This window comes from Capsicum annuum, chromosome 12 (genome assembly GCF_002878395.1).
Source record: "Capsicum annuum cultivar UCD-10X-F1 chromosome 12, UCD10Xv1.1, whole genome shotgun sequence".
Classification (NCBI taxonomy): Eukaryota; Viridiplantae; Streptophyta; class Magnoliopsida; order Solanales; family Solanaceae; genus Capsicum; species Capsicum annuum.
The window spans coordinates 105,737,879-105,764,449 of record NC_061122.1 but is presented as its reverse complement, the minus strand read 5'-3'; the positions used below and the strand labels follow the sequence as shown (position 1 = coordinate 105,764,449).

The 26,571-nt window shown below is 35.8% G+C and overlaps 1 protein-coding gene across 1 annotated transcript in view; it reads right to left on the bottom strand.

Annotated features, from left to right (window-relative positions):
• LOC124889647 overlaps positions 1-25,843 on the bottom strand; it is a 38,500-nt gene extending 12,657 nt beyond the window's left edge. Inside the window, exons 1-2 of the mRNA XM_047401620.1 lie at positions 25,672-25,843; positions 25,521-25,626 (exon numbers count right to left, since the gene is read on the bottom strand). Coding sequence (XP_047257576.1) covers positions 25,521-25,626; positions 25,672-25,843 — 278 coding nt within the window. The remainder of the gene's footprint in view (positions 1-25,520; positions 25,627-25,671) is intronic.
• Between the last annotated feature and the right edge of the window lie 728 nt (positions 25,844-26,571).

Genomic DNA, 26,571 nt, shown 5'->3' with positions numbered 1-26,571 from the left:
TTCCATTTATATGTATATGATTTGGTAGATCTAGGAGCTTCTTTATCCTTTGTTATACCATATATAAAAGTTGATTTTGGAGTCAGTATTAAAATTCTAGTAGATCCTTTCTCAATCTCTACCCCAGTAGGTAAATCCATCATAGCCAGGGGGGTATACAGGAACTGCTCGATTATGATATCTCAGAAAGTCACTTCAGCAGACTTAGTTGAATTAGAGATGACCAATTTTAATTTCATTCTCGGCATAGATTGGCTTCATTCACACTATGCCTCAGTATATTACAGAAACATAATTGTCCATTTTTAATAGTTGAGTGAACCCATCCTAGAGTGGAGGGCTAGTACTTCAGCACTTAGCGATCAGGTTTTTTCTTACATTCAGGCGAGAAAGATGATATCTAAGGGATATCTCTACCATTTCGTTTGAGTATACGAATCTAGTTCAGAAACCCCTACTCTTGAATCAGTGTCCGTAGCATGTAAATTCTGAGATGTGTTTCCCAATATCTTCCCAGAGTTTCTCCCAAAAGGGAAATCGATTTCGAAATAGACCTTCTTCCAGATACTCAGCCCATATCTATTTTTCCATATAGAATGGAACCCGTAGAACTAAGAGAATTAAAAGAACAATTGAAGGAACTCCATGATAACGGATTCATTAGACCCAATGTGTCCCCATAGGGCGCACCAATTTTATTTATGCATAAGAAAGATAGTTCTCTCAGAATGTGTATTGACTACCGTCAGCTAAATAAAGTCATGCTTAAAATCAAGTATCCATTTTCTAAAATCAATGACTTGTTTGACCAACTTTAGGGTACCAGTTACTTCTCTAAGATAGACCTCAGATTAGGCTATCATCAGCTTAGGGTCAGGGAATGTGACATCCCAAAGACAACCTTCAGAACTCGGTATGGTCACTTTGAATTCTTACTTATGTCCTTTGATCTTACCAATTCCCCAGCAGCCTTCATGGACTTGATGAACCGTGTGTTCAAGCATTACTTAGACATATTTGTCATAGTCTTCATAGATGACATTCTTTTCTACTCCTGCAGTGAACACGACCGTACAGACCATCTCAGAATGTTATTATGGACTCTTAAAAATCATCAGTTATTCACCAAATTTAGTAAGTGTGAATTTTGGCTAAGGTTAGTAACTTTCCTCAGCCATATCATTTCTGGTGATGATATTAGAGTTGATCCCCAAAAGACTAAAGCAGTGAGAAACAGGCCCAAACCCATCTCTCCTTCAGATATCAGGAGTTTCTTGGGCTTGGTCGGCTATTACCGATGGTTTGTTGAGGTATTTTCATCTATTACATCCCCTATGTCCAGACTTACTCAGAAGAAGTTCAAATTCCAGTTGTCAGATTCTTGTGAAAAGAGTTTTCAGGAATTAAAGACTCAACTTACTACAGCTCCAATTTTAACCTTACCAGATGGTTCAGACATCTTTGTTGTGTATTATGATGCCTCCAGAGTTGGCTTGGGGTGTGTTCTGATGCTGAGCGGTAAGGTTATATCATATGGCTCTAGACAACTTAAACTCCATGAGAAGAATTATCCTACTCATGATCTTGAGTTAGCAGCAGTATTGTTTGCCTTACAGATTTGGAGGCACTATTTGTATGGTGTGCACATTGATGTGTTCACTGATCATAAAAGCCTGCAGTATGTATTATCTTATAAAAACTTGAACCTCCATTAGAGAAGGTGTTTGGTATAGTTGAAAGACTATGACATGAGTGTTATGTATCATTCGGGCAAGGCCAATGTAGTGGCCGACGCTCTTAGTAGAATGTCTATGGGTAGTGTTGCCCATGTTAAAGATGGTAAGAAGAAGATAGCTCAGGAAGTTCATTGGCTTGCCCGACTAGGTTTTATCTTAGTTGATTCAGTAGAAGGTAGTGTGTGGGTATAGACTAATTCAGAATCATCCCTAGTTTTTGAGGTGAAGAAAAAGTAGGATAGGGATCCCAATCTAGTCAAGTTGAAAAAATCAATCAGAAATCAGAAAGTTGAGGTTTCCTCCTAAGAGAGAGATGGTGTATTGCGCTGCAAGGGTTGGCTATGTGCGCCAGGTGTAGATGAACTGAGGCAGCGAATTTTAGCAAAAGTGCATAGTACGCACTACTCTATTCAACAAGAGGCCACTAAGATGTACTGTGAATTATGGGAGATCTATTGGTGGAGTGGGATGAAGAGAGATATTGTAGAGTTTTTGAATAAGGGCTCAATATATCAGCAGGTTAAGATTGAACATCAGAAGCCTAGTTGGGCCATGCAGGAATTTAGTATTCCTACCTGGAAATAGGAAGAAGTAGACATAGACTTTGTGATAGGTTTACCTCGTACTCGTTGTCCTTGTGATTCAGTTTGGGTCATTGTAGATAGAATGACCAAATCATCTCATTTTTTACTAGTCCATACCTCTTATTTAGCTAATATTTTTGCCAAACTCTATGTTAGAGAGTTTGTCAGATTGCACAGTGTTGTGTTGTCTATTATCTCAGATAGAGGTACCTAGTTTACCTCTCATTTCTGGAAGGCATTCCAGAAGGGTCTTGGTACCCTAGTTCATCTTAGTACGGCCTTTCATCCTCAGAGAAATGGTCAAGAAGAGAGGACCATTAAGACTCTAAAAAATATTCTGCGAGCATGTGCAATAGACTTTAAAGGTAGTTTGGATGATCAATTGCCTTTGATTGAGTTTTCATACAACAATAGCTACCATTTTAGTATTCAAATGGCTCTATTTGATGATCTTTATAGGAGGAGGTATTGATCTCCTATTGGTTGGTTTGAAGTGGGGAACGTAGCAGAGATAGGTCCTGACTTGCTATTTGATGCCTTCAAGAAAGTTCAGTTGATCAGGAAAAGGCTTAAAAAAGATTAGAGCCGACAGAAATCATATGTAGATGAGCAAAGAAAAGATCTAGAGTTTGAGACTGGTGATTTTGTGTAATTGAAAATCTCTCCTATGAAAAGAGTGAAGCGGTTTGGCAAGAAGGGGAAACACAGTCCCTAATATGTCGGTCCTTACCGAATTCTTAGATGTATCGAAAAGGTAGCTTATGAGCTTGAGTCCCTTCAGATCAATCTTTAGTTTATCTAGTGTTTCACATCTCCTTGCAAAATAAATGCATAGGTGTCCCATCTGCCGTAGTCCCCGTAGAGGGTATAGATGTTCATAACAACCTCTCTTATGAAGAGATTCAAGTCAAAATCCTTGACTATCAAATTCACAGACTGAGGAATAAGAAAGTCCCTCTGGTCAAAGTTCTTTGGCGGAATCAGTCCGTTGAGGGAGCTATTTAGGAAGCATAATCATATATGCAGACGAAGAATCCTCACTTCTTTTTCAAAAACTCAGACTCAGCCCAAGGTAATAGTTTTCTATAAGCTTATTCAGTTTCCTACCTAGATTTCCATTACAAACATAGTATCAGTAACTATTGTATATCCAGTTATATATTCATGCATTAGATATGTATGTTCCATATGAGGAACTCAGCTTATCAGTAATCCCAGTCATGCATTCATGAAATAACTCAGTCATGTACTCATGCATCAGATATACTAGTCATGCATTCATGAAACAACTCAGTCATGTACTCATGCATCAGATAAGCATGTTCAGTATGAAATTCAGTATGTCAGTAATATTAGTTAGATAATCATTTTTCACAGATTCATGTCTAGTAAGTAAGTTCAGTCTACCAGTATTTTTATCTTAGACAGTGTCAGACTTAGAAAATTCTAGCTAAGCATTCAGACTTAGTGTTATTTTTGCCTTTGAATGTTTGCAATCTTATTTTACGACCTTTTCATCCATTAAATCTTGATATTTGAGTTAGTTCATGATCAGGAAGGTGAATACATGTTTGTAGACAAGCTTTAGATTTTTTGAACCGTATTTAGACCATGTTTGAGTGACTAAAATAGTGAGTCGATGTAATAAAGATGCATTGCGTTGTCCATCGCTTTGACAAATAATTTTTCCCTCAGCTCAGTGCCTATTCCAGTGAACCGACATAGATTTGATGCGATGTGCTGGTCATCTCATCGATGCTAATGACGTAGTGCATTGGTATGCACGTTGATAACACAGTTTCCAGTCATTCACAGGCCGCGTCCTCAGGGTTAATTATTTCTTTTTACCACGCCCTTCAGCCCCCTATAACACGAAATTTATCCCTCTTTTAGCAAGTTATATTCATTCTTTCACAAATTTCTCAATAATAAAAACACTAGGTAAATTAAATTCAAATTCAAGGCTTCTAATTCCATCATTAATTTTCAAGAATTCTGCAACTAAGGTATGTGAAGTGTTCATCCAAGGGTTCCTTCCACCCTTGGAGTCCAAGAAACTATTTTTTTAAAGTTCAAGTGTATGGATTTCATGAATTTTATGTTTGGTTTGATTGTATCATGTTTATAATGGTTAATTGGGATTCTAATCCATGTTTGATGATAAGTTTCATGTGGGATTAATTTATATATATGTAATATCTTGTGAATCCATATTGAACCCTTGAAATTGTGAAGTTGGAGCTGAATTATGATGTTTACTAGTGTTTAATGTTATGTACATGTATCATGCTCAGTAAGTGCTTGATGAATTGCTCATGTGAACAAATAAGAGAAGAAAATCGTGTCATGTCACCTTATGTGTGAATTCTATCATGCAAGTGTTTGATAAAATGCCTCCATGAATGAGTTGTGACCAAGTGCATAGGATTTACTTTTTAAAACTACCTTATGATTTAATTTCATGCTATCGAGTCTTGGGGATATTTAATACCTGATAATTTAGTTGTGTACTAAGAGTCAGTGTCAGTTATAAGATAATCTTAGTCATGTCACAATCAATAGTACTCTCAGTTAGTCACAAGACTTAGGAAAAACTTAGTAGACTCGGTACTAGTCCAGTCTTGTTCAGTATTCAGTTCAGACTACAGTAAACTCATTTAGTGGTATTTCGTCAGTCAATAGAACTCAGCAAATTTAATAACAGTTTAGTCCAGCCTAGCACAGACTAGAAATCAGCTTAATGTTTATTCAGTTAAGAGTAGGATTCAACACCGAGCGAACCAAGGGATGGGAGCATTCCTCCCATCACAGGGTTTGACCCTTAGTAAAAATCCCAGCATTATAGAACTACATAGCCAACGTAGGTTGAGATATCTTTCGGCCAGATATTATGAGGGTTGATATATCTCATTTTAGTTTTCCTGCCAGCGAGGGTTGATGAAAGAGCTTCCTATCAGAAAGGGTTAACTTACAACTTGTCTCTACCCGTGGCACAATATTGACACTCTTATAACTGGGGTTACAAGTTAGACCCTAATCTATTTAGAAAGGGGAATGTCAGTTAGATAATTACCTCCCATAGTCTTAGTTTTAGATTCAGTCTCAGTATAGAACTCAGTAAAGTTCTACAGATTCAGGTCTATCAGTTACAGTCAGTCATCTCAGTACGAAACTCAGTAAATTTCCACAGTATCAAGACTGTCAGATAAAGTCATTCAGTTATCAGTAATACAGTATCAGTAAACTCAGATATAAGTTAATCAGTATTCAGACTTAGTATTTAGTGCTATCACGATCTCAATTACAGTCTATGTATTTATGCATGTACTCTTATTTAGTCATACTCATGTTATTCAGATAGTATTGTTCATGCATATGAAACCATGTATTTTAGCCTACCTCACCAAACATATTAGTACATTCAAAGTGCTGATGCATGCTTTTCTTTTATCCTATAATGTCTTATATCATAGGTTCAGATACATGGGCTCCAGATCACCCTTAGCAGCTCAGATTCTCAGCAGACACAGTTAGTGGTGAGTTCTCATAGTTTGAGGACATGATTGTTTTTTTTAGCATTTCAGCTCATTTTTAGTAGTCGGAGTTAGTTGGGGGCTTGTCAAATCAACTCCATAGTTCAGATAGTTTAGAGGCTTTCTAGACTAGAATATTTTCAGATAGTAGTTCTGTTTTTAGTGTTGATGTTCAATTCTGGTATTGTGATACCATATTTAGTATATATTTCATATTTGAACCTTATGGGAAATTTCTATCTATTTCTACAAAGTTACAGTATTATTATTCAGTTACTATAGTAGGTACCAGAAATAGGTGAGCTTGTGGCCCTTTGGGATTATGAGCATATTTTAGTGTCTAGGGTATGGACTTAGGGCGTTACAGTTCCAAAAGTTTACCCAAACTCCTATTTCAAGGATGGTTTGAGTTTTCAAGAGTTTGAGGTTTTCAACCATCAAACCCATTTTTTGTGTTTGAGGATTTCACCCATAAATCTCAACTAGTTAACCCAAGCAATAGTAAACCCCATCATCAACAAACTAAAATCAACACAAATACATCACAACTCAAACATATTTGCACCCTAATCAAGCATAACCCTAAGAGGTAAATCTAGCACATCATAAGGATAATAAAATAATATATATCATGATGTCCATCAAAGTTGTTCATAGTAAAAATAAAGTGAGGACAGACCACACTTTAAACTCAAATCAATGTTCAATAGATAAATTTAAATCTACACTTTGGAGTTCCTCTAATTACTTCTTACCTCAAATTAGTACAATTTAACTTCAAGCTCGAAGAAAATACAAAAAACCTAAACTAAGGATGAGAGGTAAGGTTGTATAATGATTGATTAATTAGGGTTTGAGTCTTCTTTTTGATGGCAAAGGTTTGGACAACTTCATATAGTTATGGTTTTGCCGTTGCACTGAAATCTCTCTAATCCACGATCGCATGAGCTTAATCGTAATTGTGGCTCCACGATTGCTTCCTTCATCACGTGATTTCTACCTTCTAACTCTCTTGACTTACCGCGATCAAGGTGGCCACTCCACAATCACGGTACCTGAGGCCCAGTCTGTACAAGTTTTCCAGGTTATGCACTTTTTTTCTCGCTTTGATCCTTTTCAGCTTATTTTGCCTCTATTAGTCTCACCATTTTTTTTCCTGAAATACATGGGAATTAAGGTATTTAATAGTAAATTTGTCTCATTTTGACATTAAAATCACAGTAGTGTGCATGGAAGTGGAGTGTAAATGAGTGGTAAATTCCCCACTCATCAATATAATATGCAAAGAAGTGCAATATCACATACAAATTAGGAAGGTAATTTGGTAGATTTGATGTTGTCTTTGGAAAGGGTAAGGATGATGGCTTGAAGAATACAATATTGGAAAAGTTGTTACTTAGAGGCTGTACTTTCCGACTGCATTGGTAGGTTGAGGGTTGAGTCATGAGATGGGACAGAATATCAAGCTCATATGTCTATGCTAGGATCTAGGTAGCCTTTGGGTATGTAATATTTTGGTATAGAAAAACTAATTGTCCCTAGTATACATCCTTGGTGATACCCATTAGGGCGGAGTGGTTTGCTTATAGGTAATGTGATGAAGGTTGATGGTTAATCTTAAGTTCCCTTTTAAATGGTTGACTTCAAGAGGAGGTCAGGTTGCATCTTCTAGTGATACTCTTCTATCTCGGTTATGAGAGTACTCTACTAGTGTTGCGTTCATTATTATAGCGCTTATGCTTAAGGTTCTCATTTTGCATCCGCCTTGTTTCCTGGATCTAAATCTTGAACTTATGTTATGTTATTTATGGTCTATATGGTAGTGTTATTTTAGTGCCCAATTATAAGGACTCTTTTTATGGTATGGTTTTGTCGAGATAATTCATCATTATGACCTAGGTGGTTGTTATGAAGTACTTCATGCCTATAGTGTCGTATCTTGTTTTGTTGTGCCTATGAAGTACTTTGGTTCCTTAGTTACTCTTTTGATGTTAAGAAGGTAGTGGCTTGGGGAGTATGGTGATGTTTTAAAATAAGGGATGCAGAAGTCTCTTACTAGGAGAGAGTCTAGGGTGACGACTAGAGTTAAGGTTTTGGAAGGTAAGGTAAGGTTGTTCTCATGAGAAATCATTAGGAAAAGAATAAGTAATGAAACTTCCTATGGAAATTATTGAGTGTGCTAGATCTTTGGACGGATAAATTACAACACGGGTATATAAGATGGAGGCTTTAATATTGTGATTGGTAGATATACCAATAGTTGTATTGGGTATTTGAGAGGTTTGATAGGCATGGTTTTATAAAGTGTTTTCATAGGATGTAGCTATATGGTTTTGGGCATTCAATTATAGGCTGGGGTTTTTTGTTAAAATGGTTAGATATGGTTTTTCCATGTCCTTCACTCATAGTCTCTATATTATAATGGTGATGGGCGCGGAGTGGTGTTTTGAGATAAATGTAAAGAGTAGAGCCTGGTAGAGTAAGTTGACTCCTTTTTGTTTTGGATAGGCTAGAATATAGAAATGGTATTTTATAGATAAACTCAAGCTCTCTTGGTGGTGTGTCTTCATAAATTCTAAATCAAATTAGGCTTGCTCTTTAGCATGAGTCCATTCTTCCAGTAATCTATGTGTTGTGGGGAGGTAAGAGTGTGATGGTCCATGGTTTGTTAATTCCTTTGGTTGGTATTGGTATCTTGAATTTCTTGTTCCATAAGGAGATTCCGGTTAGGATGTTGGATTGGTAATTTTGCTGGTAGCGCTCGAAAGGTGTGGCTTCGGTAAAGGTTCTATGGTGAAACAAAAAGTCCAAGAAAGCCATTTGGAAGGTGGAAGAGAACATAGAATCCAAGTATCCATGGTGGTTTTTTGTTCTGGAAATTTGTGAATAGGGTACGTGTTCCTCAATAAATCTTTGTTTGCTAACTTTGTTAAGGTTTAGGAATGGCTCCTCTTGCATCTTTGTTTCCTAACTTAGTTAAAGGTTGGGATGGAGTTGTAGGGGTATAAATCGTGTTTGGGTTAGTTGATGATCATCTCATCTTGCTTTATGTCCTTGTCATATATTTTGGGTTGAGGAAATCTTGGCGTGAGTTAATGTGTTACCTTGTACTCCTTACCCCTCATTTGAGGATGAATGATCCTAGTGGAGGAGACTGAAATACCTTGATATTTGGACCCTACAAAAATTCTATAGTTTTGGACTTACTAGACTTGGTATGTCTTAAGGGTACCAATCGTACCATTGGATACAATTTAGGGGGTGGATAGGTGGCTCACTCATACACTATGTAGTTTGTTTATCTTGGTTACTACCGAAGGTATGACTCAGTAAGGTACAAGTTGTATAGAAGGATTCAAGGGGTGCAAGGCAAGTTGTATGTTTTTTGTTACTTGGTTTTGTCTAATTTGTCCATGGTATAAGATGTGGGTACAGTTTGATGTACTACTCATTCCAATTAGGAACGATTTAAGTGGGTGAATTCATATAGTAACTAGTATTTAGGGTCTTGTCAAGGTCTTGGGTACGAGTTGAGGTACCACTCATACTTTAGGTTTCTAATGGCATGGATAAGTCGTACCGTACACTGTGGTTAGTTTTAATTTTAAGTCAAGGCTAGTCTGGACATTTTCTTCTTCAAAACCCTTATGTCCTCACGTTATATAACCTTTGGTGGCCTTTAATAGAACTTGTTAAAGGATAGAAACACTCCAAATACTCTCTCAGACTCACTCTTCAAGATTAAAGGCTAAGGTTTATCAAGTGTTCTTCGAAAGGGATCAAGAGTCATATTTTTCTTTGAAATATTCTTGTATAAGGCATGTTATCTTCCCTCACTGTTAGTTCCAACTAAAAGTATGATTTAATGTATTTTAAACATTGATTTGTGAAATCATAAATGGTAGTTTTGATGCAATGTTGAGTGTCTTGATACATATTGTTTGATATTGGTTTAAACTATGTTTTTACATGTATTTGGTAATGGTTAGCAAATGTGAGTGCTTGTTGTTCATGGGTTAACAAATGGGACATGAGTAACCTTAATTATAATGGTTTAAGCTTTGGTTTTGGTTTTGGTAAATGAATGCCCCAACATGTTCTATAAAATACCTAAAAGGATGTTTTTACTCTATTGTTGAACTTTCATTAGAACTATTGCATGGTATTGTTTGGTAATGGAACCCTAAATGTTTTTTGATTGTTTTTCATTCTTTAAATGGTTTAAATTTTTAAATGGCTTTGAATGGTTTAAATGGAATGGTTTGGTGGTCATGGTTATGGTTAATTGAATTCCTTGTGGGGTACAACGGAATAACCCAAGTAAACATGTTAATGTAACACTTGCGGGGTACATGGGACTCCCCCAAGTTAACTTTGTAAATGGATACACGTGAATCCCTTTAATTTAATGGTTTGACTAATGACAATACTTGCAAGTTATAGTCGGTATGATGATACCACTACTCATAGAATTAGTTAATAATAAATGGAATAATGGATTGGTTGGTTGGAAATGGTTTTAATACGGAAATAATGGTAGGTTGTGATAGCTAACTGTGAAGGTGGATGTTCAATGAACTAACAATGGAAACTTATTTTTGCCGACATAAGGGGTAGGTAATGGTGACCCTTTTATAATACTATGAGGTACACATGAATCCTCTAAGTACATTGGACATAGGGATCATAGAGGGTAAGGGTACTTTCGAATCCTTTACTCTTACCGTATCTCTGGTTCGTGCATCTATAATTATTAGGGCCCATTGAGGGGCTTACAGAGGACCCTTATAGCATATAGGTGGTTAAGTATGATTAAGCTACACATACCCAGGTTAATGGTTTTAAATGCATGCTAAATCCGGTTCCCTTTCCCGGCATAGTTATATGTATGTGTGTGTATAGTTTGTATGCATATGGTTGGTTTACATGGTTTTACTGGATGGCATTATTTTTTCCTCATCCTGAGCACATGCTAGAGTTCAACCACTAACCCATCTTTGGGAGGCTGTATCCCCACGCGATGCAGGAACCGTTCATTCTACCCATCCTGCTTAGTGATTAGATTCGGGATTGATGTGGTGAGATTCCATATTTCAGAAGGTATCTATTTAATTTCATGGATTATTTTTATGTATTTTATTTTTTCATATACTTGGATTATGTCTATGTCGGGGCATGTCCCGACTAGGTAATCTTTCATGTGTTTTAGAGGCTTCGTATGGACAACTGTGGACTAGGGTATGTTTTGATCACGTTATGTTATATATATATATAAAAAAAAAAAATTGGGCTATTAACTTGGTTTTGGCTTATGGTTTGGCATGGTTATTGGTTGGTTTTGTTGGATTATCTGGTTATTAGGTGGATTGACTTTGTTGGGTTGGCCTCGGATATAGGCATAACCAAAGTCAACACATGATGGATATGTTATCATGTTACATGTTCGGAGTTCATCGGGGGTGGTCTCCGGTTCTGGTAGGACTTGAGATTGCCCATTACGACAAGGCCTTGGTTCGGGTCATGTTAGTAGCATAGTAAGAAGCAGGGAACCTAGAATGGATCTACACTCTATAAAGAGGGCTAGTTCCCCCTACATTTTCCTTAAGTGGGATAGAGTTTCCAGCATACTTTCAATGATTGTCAAATCTTCGAGGAGGCATGATCTATAATGCAATTAAACAAGGAGTAAGAGAAGTTTCATAGAACTATACTATATAACCCAAAAATAGAACACAAGAAAGGGAAACATTCCTAAATGTCTTGTACCCTCCCCCTCATAAGTATGGTGCACTACACACCCATAAATAGGACTCTACTCGACACAACCCACCGAGGGTCAGAGAAAACCCTTTTATGCTTTCCTCAAAAGTACATTAATAATAATAATAATAATAACCAGAAAAAACAAATCGAGATAGTAATAAAAGACAACAAAGTCAAAGAAAAATGCTAAGAGTCATACAAACAATACAACCCACGCGCGTCCAAAAAATTCTCTAAAATAAAAATATCAACTAGGTAAGGACATACCGCTGACTATGACCAGAAGAATAAAAAATGAAATATTAAACAATAATAGAAACAATAAAATAACCAAGTCTTCCGAAAAATGGAGGCTCACTACTTCACAGCAGATCCGCATGAATATTAAATCACCTCACATTGCACAGGAGCAACAAAAAACCTTTCGAACCCTATATCATGAAATGATGTAGAATCCAGGGACGGTCAGTTGGGAGAGAACTTGAATGTAACTCAAGGGGTAGGGACTAAATAATACAGTTACCGAATTCCATTTATAAACCATATGCACCATATTCATATATATATACATACATATATATATGTAGATATATATATATGTAGATATATGAATATATATATATATATATATATGTATATATGTATTTATGTATGTATGTATGTATATGTATATGTATGTATATATATATATGTATGTATGTATATATATATACATATATATTGTATGAAGAGATGACGACAAGGGTCTTGAACATGTGAGTTTAAAGATTTAACCTAAACTATGTGGCTCGATCCATCCTAAAGGCACCCATGGGTTATATGGGTCCAGCTTTCCCAGATGGAAGGACCCCGGTGTGTGTTAGCTATGGGAACTGAGGAAAACCCATAGAAAGGCAAAATATATAAAGGTCATAGTCCTTCAAAAATATATAAAGTGTGCACCAGGTATAAGGTCACATGGACTCGCAATACCAGCAAACGTGGTTTCCAATGTCGACCCCCCAAAATCTACACCTTCATGGTGAGATAAAAAATTCCCTTTAAGCCTAAATTAAATCAATTAGCCCATAAAAAACCATCAATCCATGGGTCAGTCATTAAGGCATTTACTACTTGGTATTTTCATACCAATATGCTTGCAAGATAATGTAATTTTGACAAACCATTATATTTAGCCAAATTGACTCCGAAGTTCCCTTTAAAATACAAGCCATGGCCACTAAGGCCATTCAAAACCCAAATTTATAAATTTATCCTTTAATTGAACAAAATTGGTTCAATAGAAAAGTTAAACCATACAATTATTCATATTTAAAACAAAGATTATGAAGTGGGTTGAGGTTAATGTCATTATCAAGAAAAAATCCTTCAATTTGGGGACCCATGTTCACCCATTCAAACCACTAAACAAATGCACCATTTTTGTCCCCATAACCTTGAATTAAAGCATGAATAAACAATTTAAAACACAGGGAAAGAAATTCAAGTAATAACCATCAAAAGCCCTCAACCCAATGTAAACCCCACAATTTAAATCACATTAATAACCAATTAATTCATGTCATAATGAAAAATTACAAGTTAGGGCTGAGCAACTTGCCTAATATTCCCAATGAATTAAAGACAATTCATGGTTTGTAGTCCGGAGGAGTGATTTCTTGAAAAAACCCTTGAACTTTCTAGAATTTTAGTTTAAGAGAGAACGAATGAGGTTTTGATCTTTAAAACTAAAAAAAGGAAGTTATTTTAGGTAATAAAGTCTTGTGAGTCATAAAATGACCAAAAGCCCTCAACCAATGTAAAAAACTATACTAGAAGAATTTAGCATACCGGAATGGCATGCCACTATGGCGGAGGGTAGCCTCTATGCCACATCCTTATCACGGAGGTAAACCTCCGTGGCACGTCCATATCACGGACCCTCACTGCCTCGGCGTACCATAATGACCCTGAACCCATTCCAAAAACTCAAAAACTTTACCAAATTACCAATTAAACATCCCTAATCATGATTCAAGTCATAAATTGACATACACACAATCGAGGGTCAAAAATAAAATCATTGAAATTTTGCGAGGTCTCACTTTAGAGAACAATGCTTCTCATTGAAGGCAGTCAAACAAATCATCATTGGGAGGCATTCGATATCAGTCCTATACTGTCACCTAATTAAATTACCTTTAATTAATACACACACATGGAGCCATACTTCTTCTTCACAAATAACATAGGAGCTTCCTAAGGAGACACATTTAGTCTAATAACACCCTTACAAAAAGTTCCTAAAGCTGAGAATTTAGCTCATTAAGCTCAGTTGCATTAATATGATAAGGTACCATAGAAATAGGTTAGGTTCCCAACTTAAGATCAACGAAAATCTTAGTATCACAATCAAGAGGAAGACCAGGTAGATTGGTAGGGAAAAAATTAGGACACTTATGGACTCTATGAACAAAGTTATGTGAAAGACTCTTTATACTAAAATCATAAATATTTGTGAGATAAGACTCGAAACCCCTCGAAAAAAGCTTCCTAGAGTTAATATATGAAATAATCCCCGATGGCTTGTAGGTAACTACTTCTTGCCACACGATTATGTTGAGCATGAAGATGGTATCACTTTTGGGAAAATAATCTAGGACTACATGATAGTGGGGATAACCTATGTAATCCGATAATCACATCAAAATCTACCATGTCAAATTTAATAAGATCAATATAAGTGTCAAACCATCGTAATGTCACTACACATGATCCATAAATTTGATCCAGTACTGCAGATTAACAAACTTAAGTAGATATACGTGACGATAGGGATTATAAATCCAAAGATAACTCTAATTGCGGACCATTATAAGTAGACAAATAAGAATAAGTGCATCATAGATCAAAATAAAAAAACTGACAAATGGTGCACGAAGATCGTACCTATGATCACAATATCCAAAAACAACCTTAGGTCTATCGGGTATTGCATATAACTGACCACGCCCACAATCTAGCTGGTCTCCTTACCGATCTATTATCCTACTAGCCTAATAACCTTTATGAGCATGTTGGTGTCCACCCCTACAACCATGCATACCACCTCTAGTTGGGGGCAAAACTACCCAAATTAAAGGAACACTCTGAAGTAAAGGAACTATTACTCCACATTTGTGGCACTCTCTGTATAAATAACCATAAACCCCACAACCATAGCATTCCCAAGCATTATACATAAATAAGAAGATCTGGTTGACACAGAATAACCACTACGACTATAATAACCAAACTATGAACCTCTTGATGATTGACCACTACCTTGGCCAGGACGATCACTGAACCTAGACTGGACTTCATTGGTAAAATAAAGAGCAACCTAAACAGGCCTACTAGACTGACCTTTATGCTTATACGGTTAATACGAAGGGTACCTACTTTGAGAACCACTGCTGCAAAACTGTAAGCTAATTTGGCTCGCACAAAAATTGCCTTGATAATGCGGCTTCTTATAGCTGCCCCTTTGCCCCCGTGATGCATCTTATTCATAACATAAGCATGCTCAGAAACATGAAAAAAACAAATAACTACAATAACCAAACTCTATATGTACATATAAAGAGAAAGTATCAATGCCCAAATAAATCAACGAACCCTTTTAGACTCAGTATTCAGATATAAAGTACTATACCTAGCTAATTCATAAAATCAAGCCTCATACGCTGCAGTAATTATGAAGCCCTTCACCAACATTGATAACTAATCCCTCAAATGATCCTTAAGACTACGAGGCATATACATTTATATAAAGACCTTAGAGAACTTAGTCCATGTTAATAGAAGAGATCTTGTTTTCTTGGAATCAAGATGACCTGTATATCAATGTCTAGCTACCAATTCGAATTGAAACATAGTTTAATCCATACCACGAGTCTCAACTTGGCCAAAATTATAGAGCATATCCTCACAACCAATTAAGTACTCAGTTGAATTATTGCTCGATGAACCAGAAAACATAGGCAGAGCCAATAAAAAAAATCTTCCCAACATCTTCTGCTCCTCAATAAGCATAGAAAGTTGGGCAACTATAGACTAATTGGTACATTATGTACCATCATATGGTTCCCAACCATCAAATCCCAAAAGCTGAACCAAAGAAATCACTGAGAACTAAAGAATAAATCAAGATCAATAGATCTTGGTCTAGCCCCTGGCCCACCACTGGTTAGGGCTTAAGAATATCTAATTCAAGGGAAGAAATAGGTTCTATTGAAGTCCCCCAATATTGACCCCTAGATATAAACACATCTATAGGTTGTGCACGACCTATAGATCATTGACAAATATTGAGAGGATCCCTAGGCTCATTCTTGGAACCATCGTCCTGTATAGCAGTAGCATATATCCTAGCCATCTGCCAAAGAGTAAAACCAAATAAATTCTTTGGAAACCACCTCAAACTCTTCATAAGAAATGGACGTCATCATTCTGATCCACGAGACTCTACTAGAAACTTGCTCTTGTACCAACAATACTGGTGAAACCTAGACTCTGATAAAAATTTGTCATGACCAAGTTTATGTATCATGATGGAACCTACTTTATCCCTCCATAAGGTATGCCAAATTGTAGCCCAAAACTATACACAATGGATTAACTTGGTGAAAAATTTCTTCTAAGTATGAGTTCAACAAATAAAGGCTTGTAAAAATAATAGGGAATAAAAGTAGTATCAAATATAGATAATAATATAAATAGCTATCCCACGACCTAGAAAGTTTAGTATAAGAGCTACTACAAATGAAGTACAAGTACATAAATAATCCAAACAATCTTTCTATGAAATGAAAGACTAGACATAGATAGCAGAAGGGATAATAGGTAAATCTGACCCCAAGAGCTCACCCAAACTCTTAAATCTACCCTTCAAGAGCATCACATCAACTGTAGCAACTAATACTCGCATCTGCACCAAAAAGGTACAGAAGTATAGCATGAGTACTGCAACAACATGTACTAGGATAAGAATTATTGGATCACTTATCTAAATAATAATGTAAATACGATAAAATACTAGATAAAAAATACTAAGTAAAGGTAAAAGGGTGAACTTGGAAATAATCTCCAACACCACTATGGATTAGTAAATAAAAAGATATTATAGATTCACATAAAGATCACATAATCCTAACTACTAAATTTTCCCCCAAAAGATAATAGTTGAGGAAAAGTTAATAGCCCAATGCATGCCCCCATAAGCCTTGAGGGTACAATCAGAGTAACGTAAATAATCAAATAACCATAAATTACCGAATTATCATGCCATAATCAAGAATCTATCTATACCATGTCATAAAATACATAAATCTCAATTCTAAAATTGAATTCAAACTTAATAGTATTATAATAAATACCTTACCAATAGTGTCAACATCAAAGCATCATTTGCCAGACTTTAACAGGAACTCTTTGTATCAATATCATCATCAATAGTCAGACTTGAACCAAAACATATTTATCACTTTCATAATCAATTGCCCGACATGAATTGGAACTTATATATAATCATCATCATCAATTCATCATATAAATCAACAATAATCATAATCCATATGATTACATCACAACATTTCCCCATCGGGCCTTACCTAGTATTAACATTGCCTCTCAACTACCAAACTAGCATACAATAAGAATTTAATCTACTCAAAGTCCTAAAATTGGTACTAATAAGAGTATATTAAACATAAATAAGTCTAAAAATACTAACACAAATCTTGGTCTAAGTTAGGCTAGAGGGGCCTACTTTTAATCCCTGAAATCTATTTTTTGGTAAATTCTAACCCAGGTAATGCTAACCCAGGTATCCATTTTTTGATAAATTCTAACCCAAGTAAATTCTAAGTCTTGGTCTAAGGATAATTACCATAATTAGCCATATGATTTCAATTATCCTTAAAATATAAGCAACTAAGTCAATTAGGCCTAAATTACTATTTTATGATAGACTAAACAATCCAACAAACCCTAATATTTTCAACCGTACCTCCCAACACACTAATACTACCCTATATATAGCATAATATAATAATCATACTATAAAATATCTCAATCTATAAAGAGGTCAAACCTAGTCAACCTATAGAAAGAGAATACGTTAAACCACCATTTTTTGTTTTTGAGAAGCTTCCCCATGAAGCAACACTATAAAAATCATAATCTACTCATCCAAATGATAACAATGATAACCATATTGAACTATTGTTATTTGGGTAAAAAATTATGTAAAAATCCATGTGAGACCAGTTTATGGAATCACACTTTCGAAACCAATATAATGTCCCAAAAAATGGGTTCTTTCCATGAACTAATGGAGCTATAATCAAGCGACAAATATTCTAGGGATTTTAGAAAAAAGGTGATGGATTCTATCAAAAAATTAATGGACGTTTAAAGCCTATTAGAAGATCATAAATTAACTTCATCAAAGCTAAAAAATAACCCATAAATGTTTCTCCTATGATTCTTAACTTTTTAGGGTTCAATATTCTATGAAATAGATGAACATGGCGACAATTGGGCTAAAAGATCCACTGTTTACCCTTAAGAGGAAACTGGGCTACTTAAGCAGTCACCGCTCAAGTGACACAATGTTGCTTTATTTACACAATGTTTCTTTAGCAACATCTTCCGTCATCCCAAATACCACTTATGTGATCTTTGGCCTCCTAAGTGGTCAAACCTTAAGAGCCAGGACACTTAAGTTAATGCCATTCTGCTTTAACGACATTGATTTAAGTAACCTCATGGTTCCTTAAGCGATGCACCAGCACCAGTGGATACTTGAAATTTTTCCAAGGCTCCACCAACCCCTCGAGATTCATCTAGAATCTTGTAAACACTAACAATCTATTATAACCTCTATCATTCAATTCCCCAAACATAATGGCGTAGTTGAAATTTTCAGTCAAAGTTAATTCAACAAAATTAAATCCCACACACACGTGCTATTTTCTTAAATTTTGGTCAATCGCCTAAGATGAGTTTTAGATCCCTATGTCAGCAAAAACTAACCTCCATATAAATATGTTGTGGTCAATGGAAAATATAGTAACCTAAATCAGGTTTGGGTCGAACCTACAGGGAAAATGTTTAACAATTGCTTAACTTTACAAATTGTTCTAACAGTGCAGAAAAGTAAATAGGGGAATTTCAAAGTTATCAATATGTAGTAACCGAACTTGAAAGATTTGATTTGTAAATAATAGAAGACAAACATTAGGACTATGTTCCCCCTAGCTTCTTAAGTTTGTAAGCTTCTCGTGTTAAACCCAACTATTCTGGTGCTCTGTATGTAAAGTCAACAAGCTATGTATCATCAATAATTTAGTAAACATGCTAATAAATATCACCCTTTACCTTGTGAGTCTTAGGACATTGCCTTATTTCTCCTTGTCTATAACTTCGATTTAATATTCACATTTTGAGTCTCGAGTTGTTTAGATGAGATGGTGGAAAAATAAGATGGATATAAATCTCAAATTACTGTCTTAATCATCTTTTCCAAATCTCAAACTCCATTATGAGGACGTTATCCAATATAGTTAATCCTGAAGCTTTTGCAGCACCTATTAGGTAATTAATATGAAAAAGATTATGATACATGTAACTACTTTAGAATATATGGATCTCCCACTTCGCTTACGTAGTTAATTCGCAAGGGTTCCCATAACCCTAGTCAGGGAAATTAGTTGCACATGTTCATGAAAGAATCCATGATAATCAATGAAGAACTCATGTAATTAATTATACAAAATAAGATAAATAACATACAAAGTCTTTAATTAAATATAACCCAAAAATCTCAAGTTAATGTAAAGTATTGTTAAAGAATGTAAGAATAATGTTAAGGAATGAAACCTAATAAAACATAAACCCAAGGATATTTATAGTAGCTCAAAACAACCTAAAAATTCTAACAAAAAAGGAATAGGAAAAGTAAGTCGGCACCTGGTACGACTCGCTCATCCACTCATAAGGTCTTCTTATGAGTCATATGGTGCGTCTCATATGTTCTCTCCATTATCTGATCTTCAAGTGTTGCAAATTTATGTTATCTTTATAACTCATGCTCACGAGTCGTACCTTGATCATATGACTCGTGGACTTCACTCATTACCACCTGGACTTCTTTCTTTAATTCTTTGAACACTTGTCTGTTGATGGTTTACCTATAGGAGTAGTACTATGACTTACAACTAGTCTATTTTTGAGACTTCAACTCTAAATGATAGACTAAGGTTTTATTCCCTTTACAGTTTCTTGACACGATCGGTATCTTCATCTTACTTCTCCTATGACTAAGTTTTATCTTTTCTTCACTTAATATTTCTTCTTGGCCTTTGGTTTTGTTGTGCTTACAAGTCAACATACAAGCCATATGATGTGTTGACGACTCGTAAGGTGACTCGTATCATCTACAGACTTCAATCTTTTTAGGTTTTTTTCTTCTAATTTTAGTCCAAGGCTTTTATTGACCTATTTCACCTGTAACAAGCACAAAACCACCTTATATCTACTAAAGCATCCTAAGTTCAAGAATAATTTCATTATTTTAATCATTAAAAGTGCTGCATTTCCATGGCACATCAACAACCTCAAATTAGAATCTTTTGTATCCTCAAGCAAAACAAAAATCAAAAACTATAAAAATAACAATGATGTTGAAACAAGAGGATTCTAAGATACCTATGGCAGTGATATTGAATTTAGTTTTTTAGCATTTTATTTCCCCTCCTATTTTTAAATTTTCTAGAATCAAGTTGTGTATATTGATTTAGCACAAAGAGAAAGATAAAGGAATCCAATGATGGCATTACATTAGTAATAGACAACCATTCATAGACACAAACCACATTAACCAAACAATCTATCAACCTAAAAAAATCATGTGCGCTCACAGTCAAAGAAATCTCACTCACTTTGTAAAAATAAATAAATTTATTTGGGGATATAACAACAGACACTCTCACTAATAAAGAAGTACCGGTGGTGTATACAAAATACCATAGGCTTGTCCATATGCTATTTTGCTGGATTTTTAGACAGCTGGGACATGATCACTAAATAAATTTATTTGGCTTGTAATGTAGGTTAGGAGCTGGTATGGTATCGTTTTGGGATTTTTAGTGACTATTCCTCCTTGGCACTACACTTTATTTTGGGTACACTTATTTTTCACCTTTTCTTCATTTTATTTCTGCCCTTTTGTATACCTTTTTATTTTAAAGAACTTTCAAACTAGAATAGGTGTTGTTTTCTTTTCTCACTTTCTTTTTTTTTCTTTTTCTTTTCTTTTATTTTTTTTATTTTCAGTGCACCTGTCCTTTTTCATTTTTGTCTACATGTCTTTCTTCATATTAGTTTTTATCTATGCACCCAAATAATAACCACCCTCGATTTAGGATATATGCCTGAATTGAGGTGTAAAGTGTCCAAGGAGGACTAGGTCCAAAATATGTTCATTATAAGTGATACGTGAAGGTGAAATTTGTGTAAAAAAAATGTGTCAGTTAAGGCTCAAACATTTTGATCAAAGAGATTCATTTCACATTTGGTTAGGCATTTATACTCGAGTAGACTCAAAAAAATGGCCTATGATCAATACCTAATCGACTATCCTTAACCCTAGGTTAGAGAAATCGGGCAAGTTCTAGATTGAGACACAGTAGGAACTAAGTAGCACCTCATACACACTCACACAGGATTATACTTCTAGTACTACTTATCTAATTATGCAATTGTTTGCCCTAGTTGATGTATTCCTAATCCTAATGCAATTATCAGATTCTCAGTTATCTCACACAGTCGTCTAAATTTTAGGAGAGATATCATTTTTTCAGCATAATAATTTCAAAATCAGACAATTTCAGCAGAAGCATTAAAAAACAACATTTACTTCCATAAGTAAAAATATTCCTCCTATTTCAGTTATTCAAGAACACAACAAAAACAAAAACATCAACAAAAATAAATACATGCATGTTCTCAAATTTTTAGGATTGTGGCTACGAGCTTCGAAACATGGAAATTATAGCCCGTAGAGACCTTGGTAGACACATACCCCCAACTTAAAGCCTATTCACTATCCTAGTGCATAAAAAAATGCAATACAAGGATTGGGAACATACAAGGTGCTCAAGGCGCCAGCTCACACAACATCACCATGTGGGCCCTCAGGTCGGGTCCCACTATCCTCTGCAGTAGTCCTATCAACTACTGGAACCGGCTTTGCAATCGTGGAACCGACTGTGGCCACTACACTCTGTGGCATATCATTTGGCGGGGCTATAAAACTACCTCCCTCAAAATCATCAACTGCCTATTTTGAGCTACTAGCACCATCTATATCTCCTAGACCCTTTGTTAATCGATCCTTCTTACTCTGTAGACTATCTTTTTTTTCTTTCTTCATAGCAATATTTTCATCAATATGATGCTCTTAGTTCTTTCTATCTATTTCCTTCCTCCTCCGTATCAAGAATAGCCCAGATGTTTTCAATTTCTACGTCAGGCTTAAGTTCCATAACCATGGGTACTAGGACGAATGGACTATCAAACAACTCATTTACAATCTTCTTGATCCCTGCCACCATGATTTTTACCTCTAAAATATATAGGGTTTATCCACTTTCCAACTATTGAGTCATTCGATGCTTTAATATATCCAACCGACCCTACACCCATCTGTCTTGGTTCACCAACTTTATCTCAACCCAGGGCTTTCTTTTTATGTTTCGTACTTTAGCCTCCAATATGTCCAACCTCTTCATTACCTCGACCCATATAATCTATGAGATCACTATCAATACGGCTAGCATCGCTTGGGGTTGAGATGCTACATACTGAGTCAGATGAGAGGTACTAGATGTACCCACTGCATGTAAAGTCTGTGGCTTAGTCTACATATCCCCACCAATTATGGCATCAATCTCAACAACCTCAATATGTCCAGTCTATCTGAACATCTCAGATATCATCTTAGTTACTCTGCACACCTGACTTGCCATGGGGTTTTCTATATCTCTGATCAACCCCAAATAAGTAATATTTCTAGGCTTCTTAAATTGATCAATACCTGGGAGTTCTTGTACCCCCGCATCTAAACATAACTCATTGATCATACATGGGTATGCCAGCAACAACATTGATTAACCCACATCCCTATCTTTTAACTCTCAAGCCAGGAACTCCCCCATATTAAACTCATACCCAGCCATTAAACTAGCAATCAATGGAGCATGCACTGCTCTGAGTAGTTAGTCTCAATACAAAGACACAATTATTGACGGGTTAGTGTCCACTATTCCTTAGCCTCTAAGTTTAGTGTATGATTTTCTATATTTTATGACATCACTCCAGGGCCACCTACTACCCAGACTACATCTTCACCGGTCAGACCAATCAATATCGCAATCCACCTGAAGTTTCTCATCTTATTTTCTGACCTTAGCTGCTTTATTGTAATTTTCCGTATCTCATCCATGTAGAAATCCATATCTCCTGTGTTAACTAGCATTTAGATGTTTGGTCCATTAAAGAACTAGGAAATAGTACTTAGGGAAATTTTCATTCGTACTTCCTGAATAGTTAAAGAGGTAATGGGGTCACCACCTCTCCAAAACTGGCCTTGCAGATTTTAAATCTTCAACTCACCCTTATATGGTTCATAAAAATCCCGCATAAATTTTAGGCTATACTTTTTGGGCACTGTGGTCATCCATTGAAACCTTTACTATCTGAATCGGGCCTCAAATTTGGGCGACTCAAAAATCTCTATGGTTGTCAACCTCCGCTCAAGATAAAGGCTCTTTTTTATTCTTCCATTGGGGAGTATGCTTAACCTATCATCATAGGTTTCCTACATACTGAGATACCCCTCACTATTCAACAATGGGCATTGGAGTAGGTGTAAGGGATAACAGTGGGACCTATCTGGCAATCGGAGTGGCATCAACTTCTTCCCCAGCCTTGCTTTCACTCTCTGAACTTGATTTTAAACTAGACTCTTCTTCCCATACTTTACCCTCAAAGACTAAATTTTAAACATCCTCATTATTAACGCGGTCCTCGTTGGACTAGGATAGTGCTCAGGGTGGTGAACTATGGGGATTCTTTTTTCTGGGTCCTCTTTGAGGTGTGTCCTCCAGAGTGAATTCTTTCTTTCCCAAACCTCTTTTGTCTATTTTCAAAACCTTCCTCTTCATTGGTTGTTCGACTAAGTCACCACTACTACTGGATGACTTAGTAGACTCGTTCACCAGCTTGTGAAAAGGTTTTAGAGCAGTTTTCTATGTATTCCCCTTCTGTGCTACTTTAGTTGAGAAAGGTATGCCATTGGGAGACATGAATACCTGTTATGAAAGATCAATTAGTAATATCTAAGTGATGGGAAAAGAAAATAAAAGAATTATGTATCAGTGTCCATGTTTTGTTTAGGGTAGAACTAGGGGTAAGAGTCATATGAGTTTGGTATGACTCGTATGACTTAGTCGTATGATAAATAGTGTAGATACAGATGTTCACTTATCTACTTATGATTCCTTCGGACCAATCGTACGAATATGGTACTACTCATTACCAACAATTATAAAAAGACTAGAAACAAACTCAATTATTTGTTAACTTCCCAGGTCCTTACGAGTTATGTTTATGAGTGGTATGGGTTAGATACGACTTACATAGGCAAGTCATACTCATACTAGAACCTACACTTAGTTTGACTAATATGTTTTCAGTGGGAACAAGTCTTGTTATTACTCTTTACATATAGGTAAGAGTCATACAGTTTCTCGTATCCACTGCAACATAGAAGTTCAACTTATGAGTTGATTCTAGTATATAATCCCCAAACTACTCTTCGATTCTACAACTTTACCAAACCATCTTAGTTCACCTAAGCACATTTTTAGCAAAAGATATCAAGTTCACTCCAAATTCATATTTTAAGTTCAATTTCTAAGAACTAGGGTTCCAAATCTCAACACACATCGATATCAAACTCGAAGGAACACTAAAATCTCAACTTACTATCAATTTAAATTTAAGATGCTCAGAGTTTGGGTTAAACAACTTATGTAGTTATTAAGATTAGTCGATTTTTTTGATTTATCACATTTTGACCCTAAATTATTGAGAATTTAATAAAATGTGTGGGAACCCAAAGATTTTGTTTATGTGTTGGCTTATAAGAGTGCGTTTAGAGCTCGATGATCAGCCATCAATGGAGCTAGTTGGTGATTCCAAGTGTCAGTTTCCTAAATTGGGTACCCCATTTCAATTAAATCCAAGGAATTATGATGGTTTGACCTGTGACCATCGACCTGGTAAACACAGTTATGACTCATGTGTATAACTCATACCTAGGCTTATGGGTTTTTTTCCTCTAGTCTTAAATATCAAGAACTTTACCTGGGTTCTAAAGTTGATTAAACTCAGTGTGATGACTCATACCTTGATGGTATGACTCATTCTAAGAGTCATAAAAACTATCGACTCTTACTCACTAGTCATTATCTGATGATACAACTCGTGAGGAGTCCGTATGACCTATTATTCTTGAATTTCTATGTCTTTTCCGCAATATTTAGCCCTACACACTGAACAAATATATTACCCTAAAAATAAATAAATATAAAACATGGGTTGCTCTAAACATAGTTATTGATTTAACGTCGCAGCACGACGTGGCTAAGATGGTTACTAGCTTTCACCTACTATTCTCATGGGTTACCTCCCATACAGTGCTTGATTTAATATCGTGACATGACATAATTTCCATGATTACTCAGACTTTACCAATGTCCATCTCAAAAAACACAATAATTTCCTTAGTGTAACCCATATAATGCTTTACTCTTTGCCCATTCTCCTTGAATGAGACATCACCATCTCGCTTCAATTCCAAAGCACCATATGGGAACATTCTTAGCACAGTAAAGAGACCATACAATCCAGACTTCAACTTACCTAGAAACAACCAAAACATTAAGTTTTAGAGCAATACCTAGTAACCTTTTTCGAAGAACCTTTTCTCAATCATGCGATCATGATGCAACTTCATATTTTCTTTGTAAAATGCAGAACTTTCATATGCCCGTAGTCGAAATTCATCCAACTCATTCATCTTGTTCATCCTTGAGTTTGCTGAATCTTGCCTCTCAAAATTCAAATTTTCAAAGCCCATAGTGCTTTATGTCCAAGTTGAATAGGTAACCGACATGCCTTGCCATACACCAACTAATAAAGAGAAGCACTAATGGGGGTCTTGGAAACTATTCAGTAAGCCCATAATGCATCTTATAACTTTCGTGACCAATAAGTCCTATTGACATTCATTGTCTTCACAAACATGGACTTGATTTGTCTGTTGGATACCTCAACCTATCCACTAGTCTGAGGATGATAAGGTGTTTCCACTTTGTTTTTTCACTACAAATTTCTCAACAAGACTTTTGAATAGACGATTACAAAAATGTGATCCACCATCACTAATGATAGCACGTCGCCTGGCAAATCGAGAAACAATATGATTTTTTAAGAATATGGTGACAATACATGCTTCATTGTTAGAAAGTGCAATCACTTCCACCAATTTAGAGACATAATCTACAACCACTAGGATATACTTCATTCTTAATCAACTCATAAAAAGTCCAATAAAATCCACACCTTATACATCAAATAATTCCAATTGTAAAATAGGGGTCATAGGAAGTTCATGGCACCTAGAGATGTTGCCTTGTTATTGACATTGATCATAAGATGAAGCAAAATCATGTACATCTTCGTAAATTGTTGGCCAATAGCACCCACCTTGCAAGAATTTGTGGGTTGTGTGTGTTCCTCTATGATGACCCCCAGCTAGTGAATAATGACAAGCCGCAAGTATTTTTATGATCTCCACCTATGGTA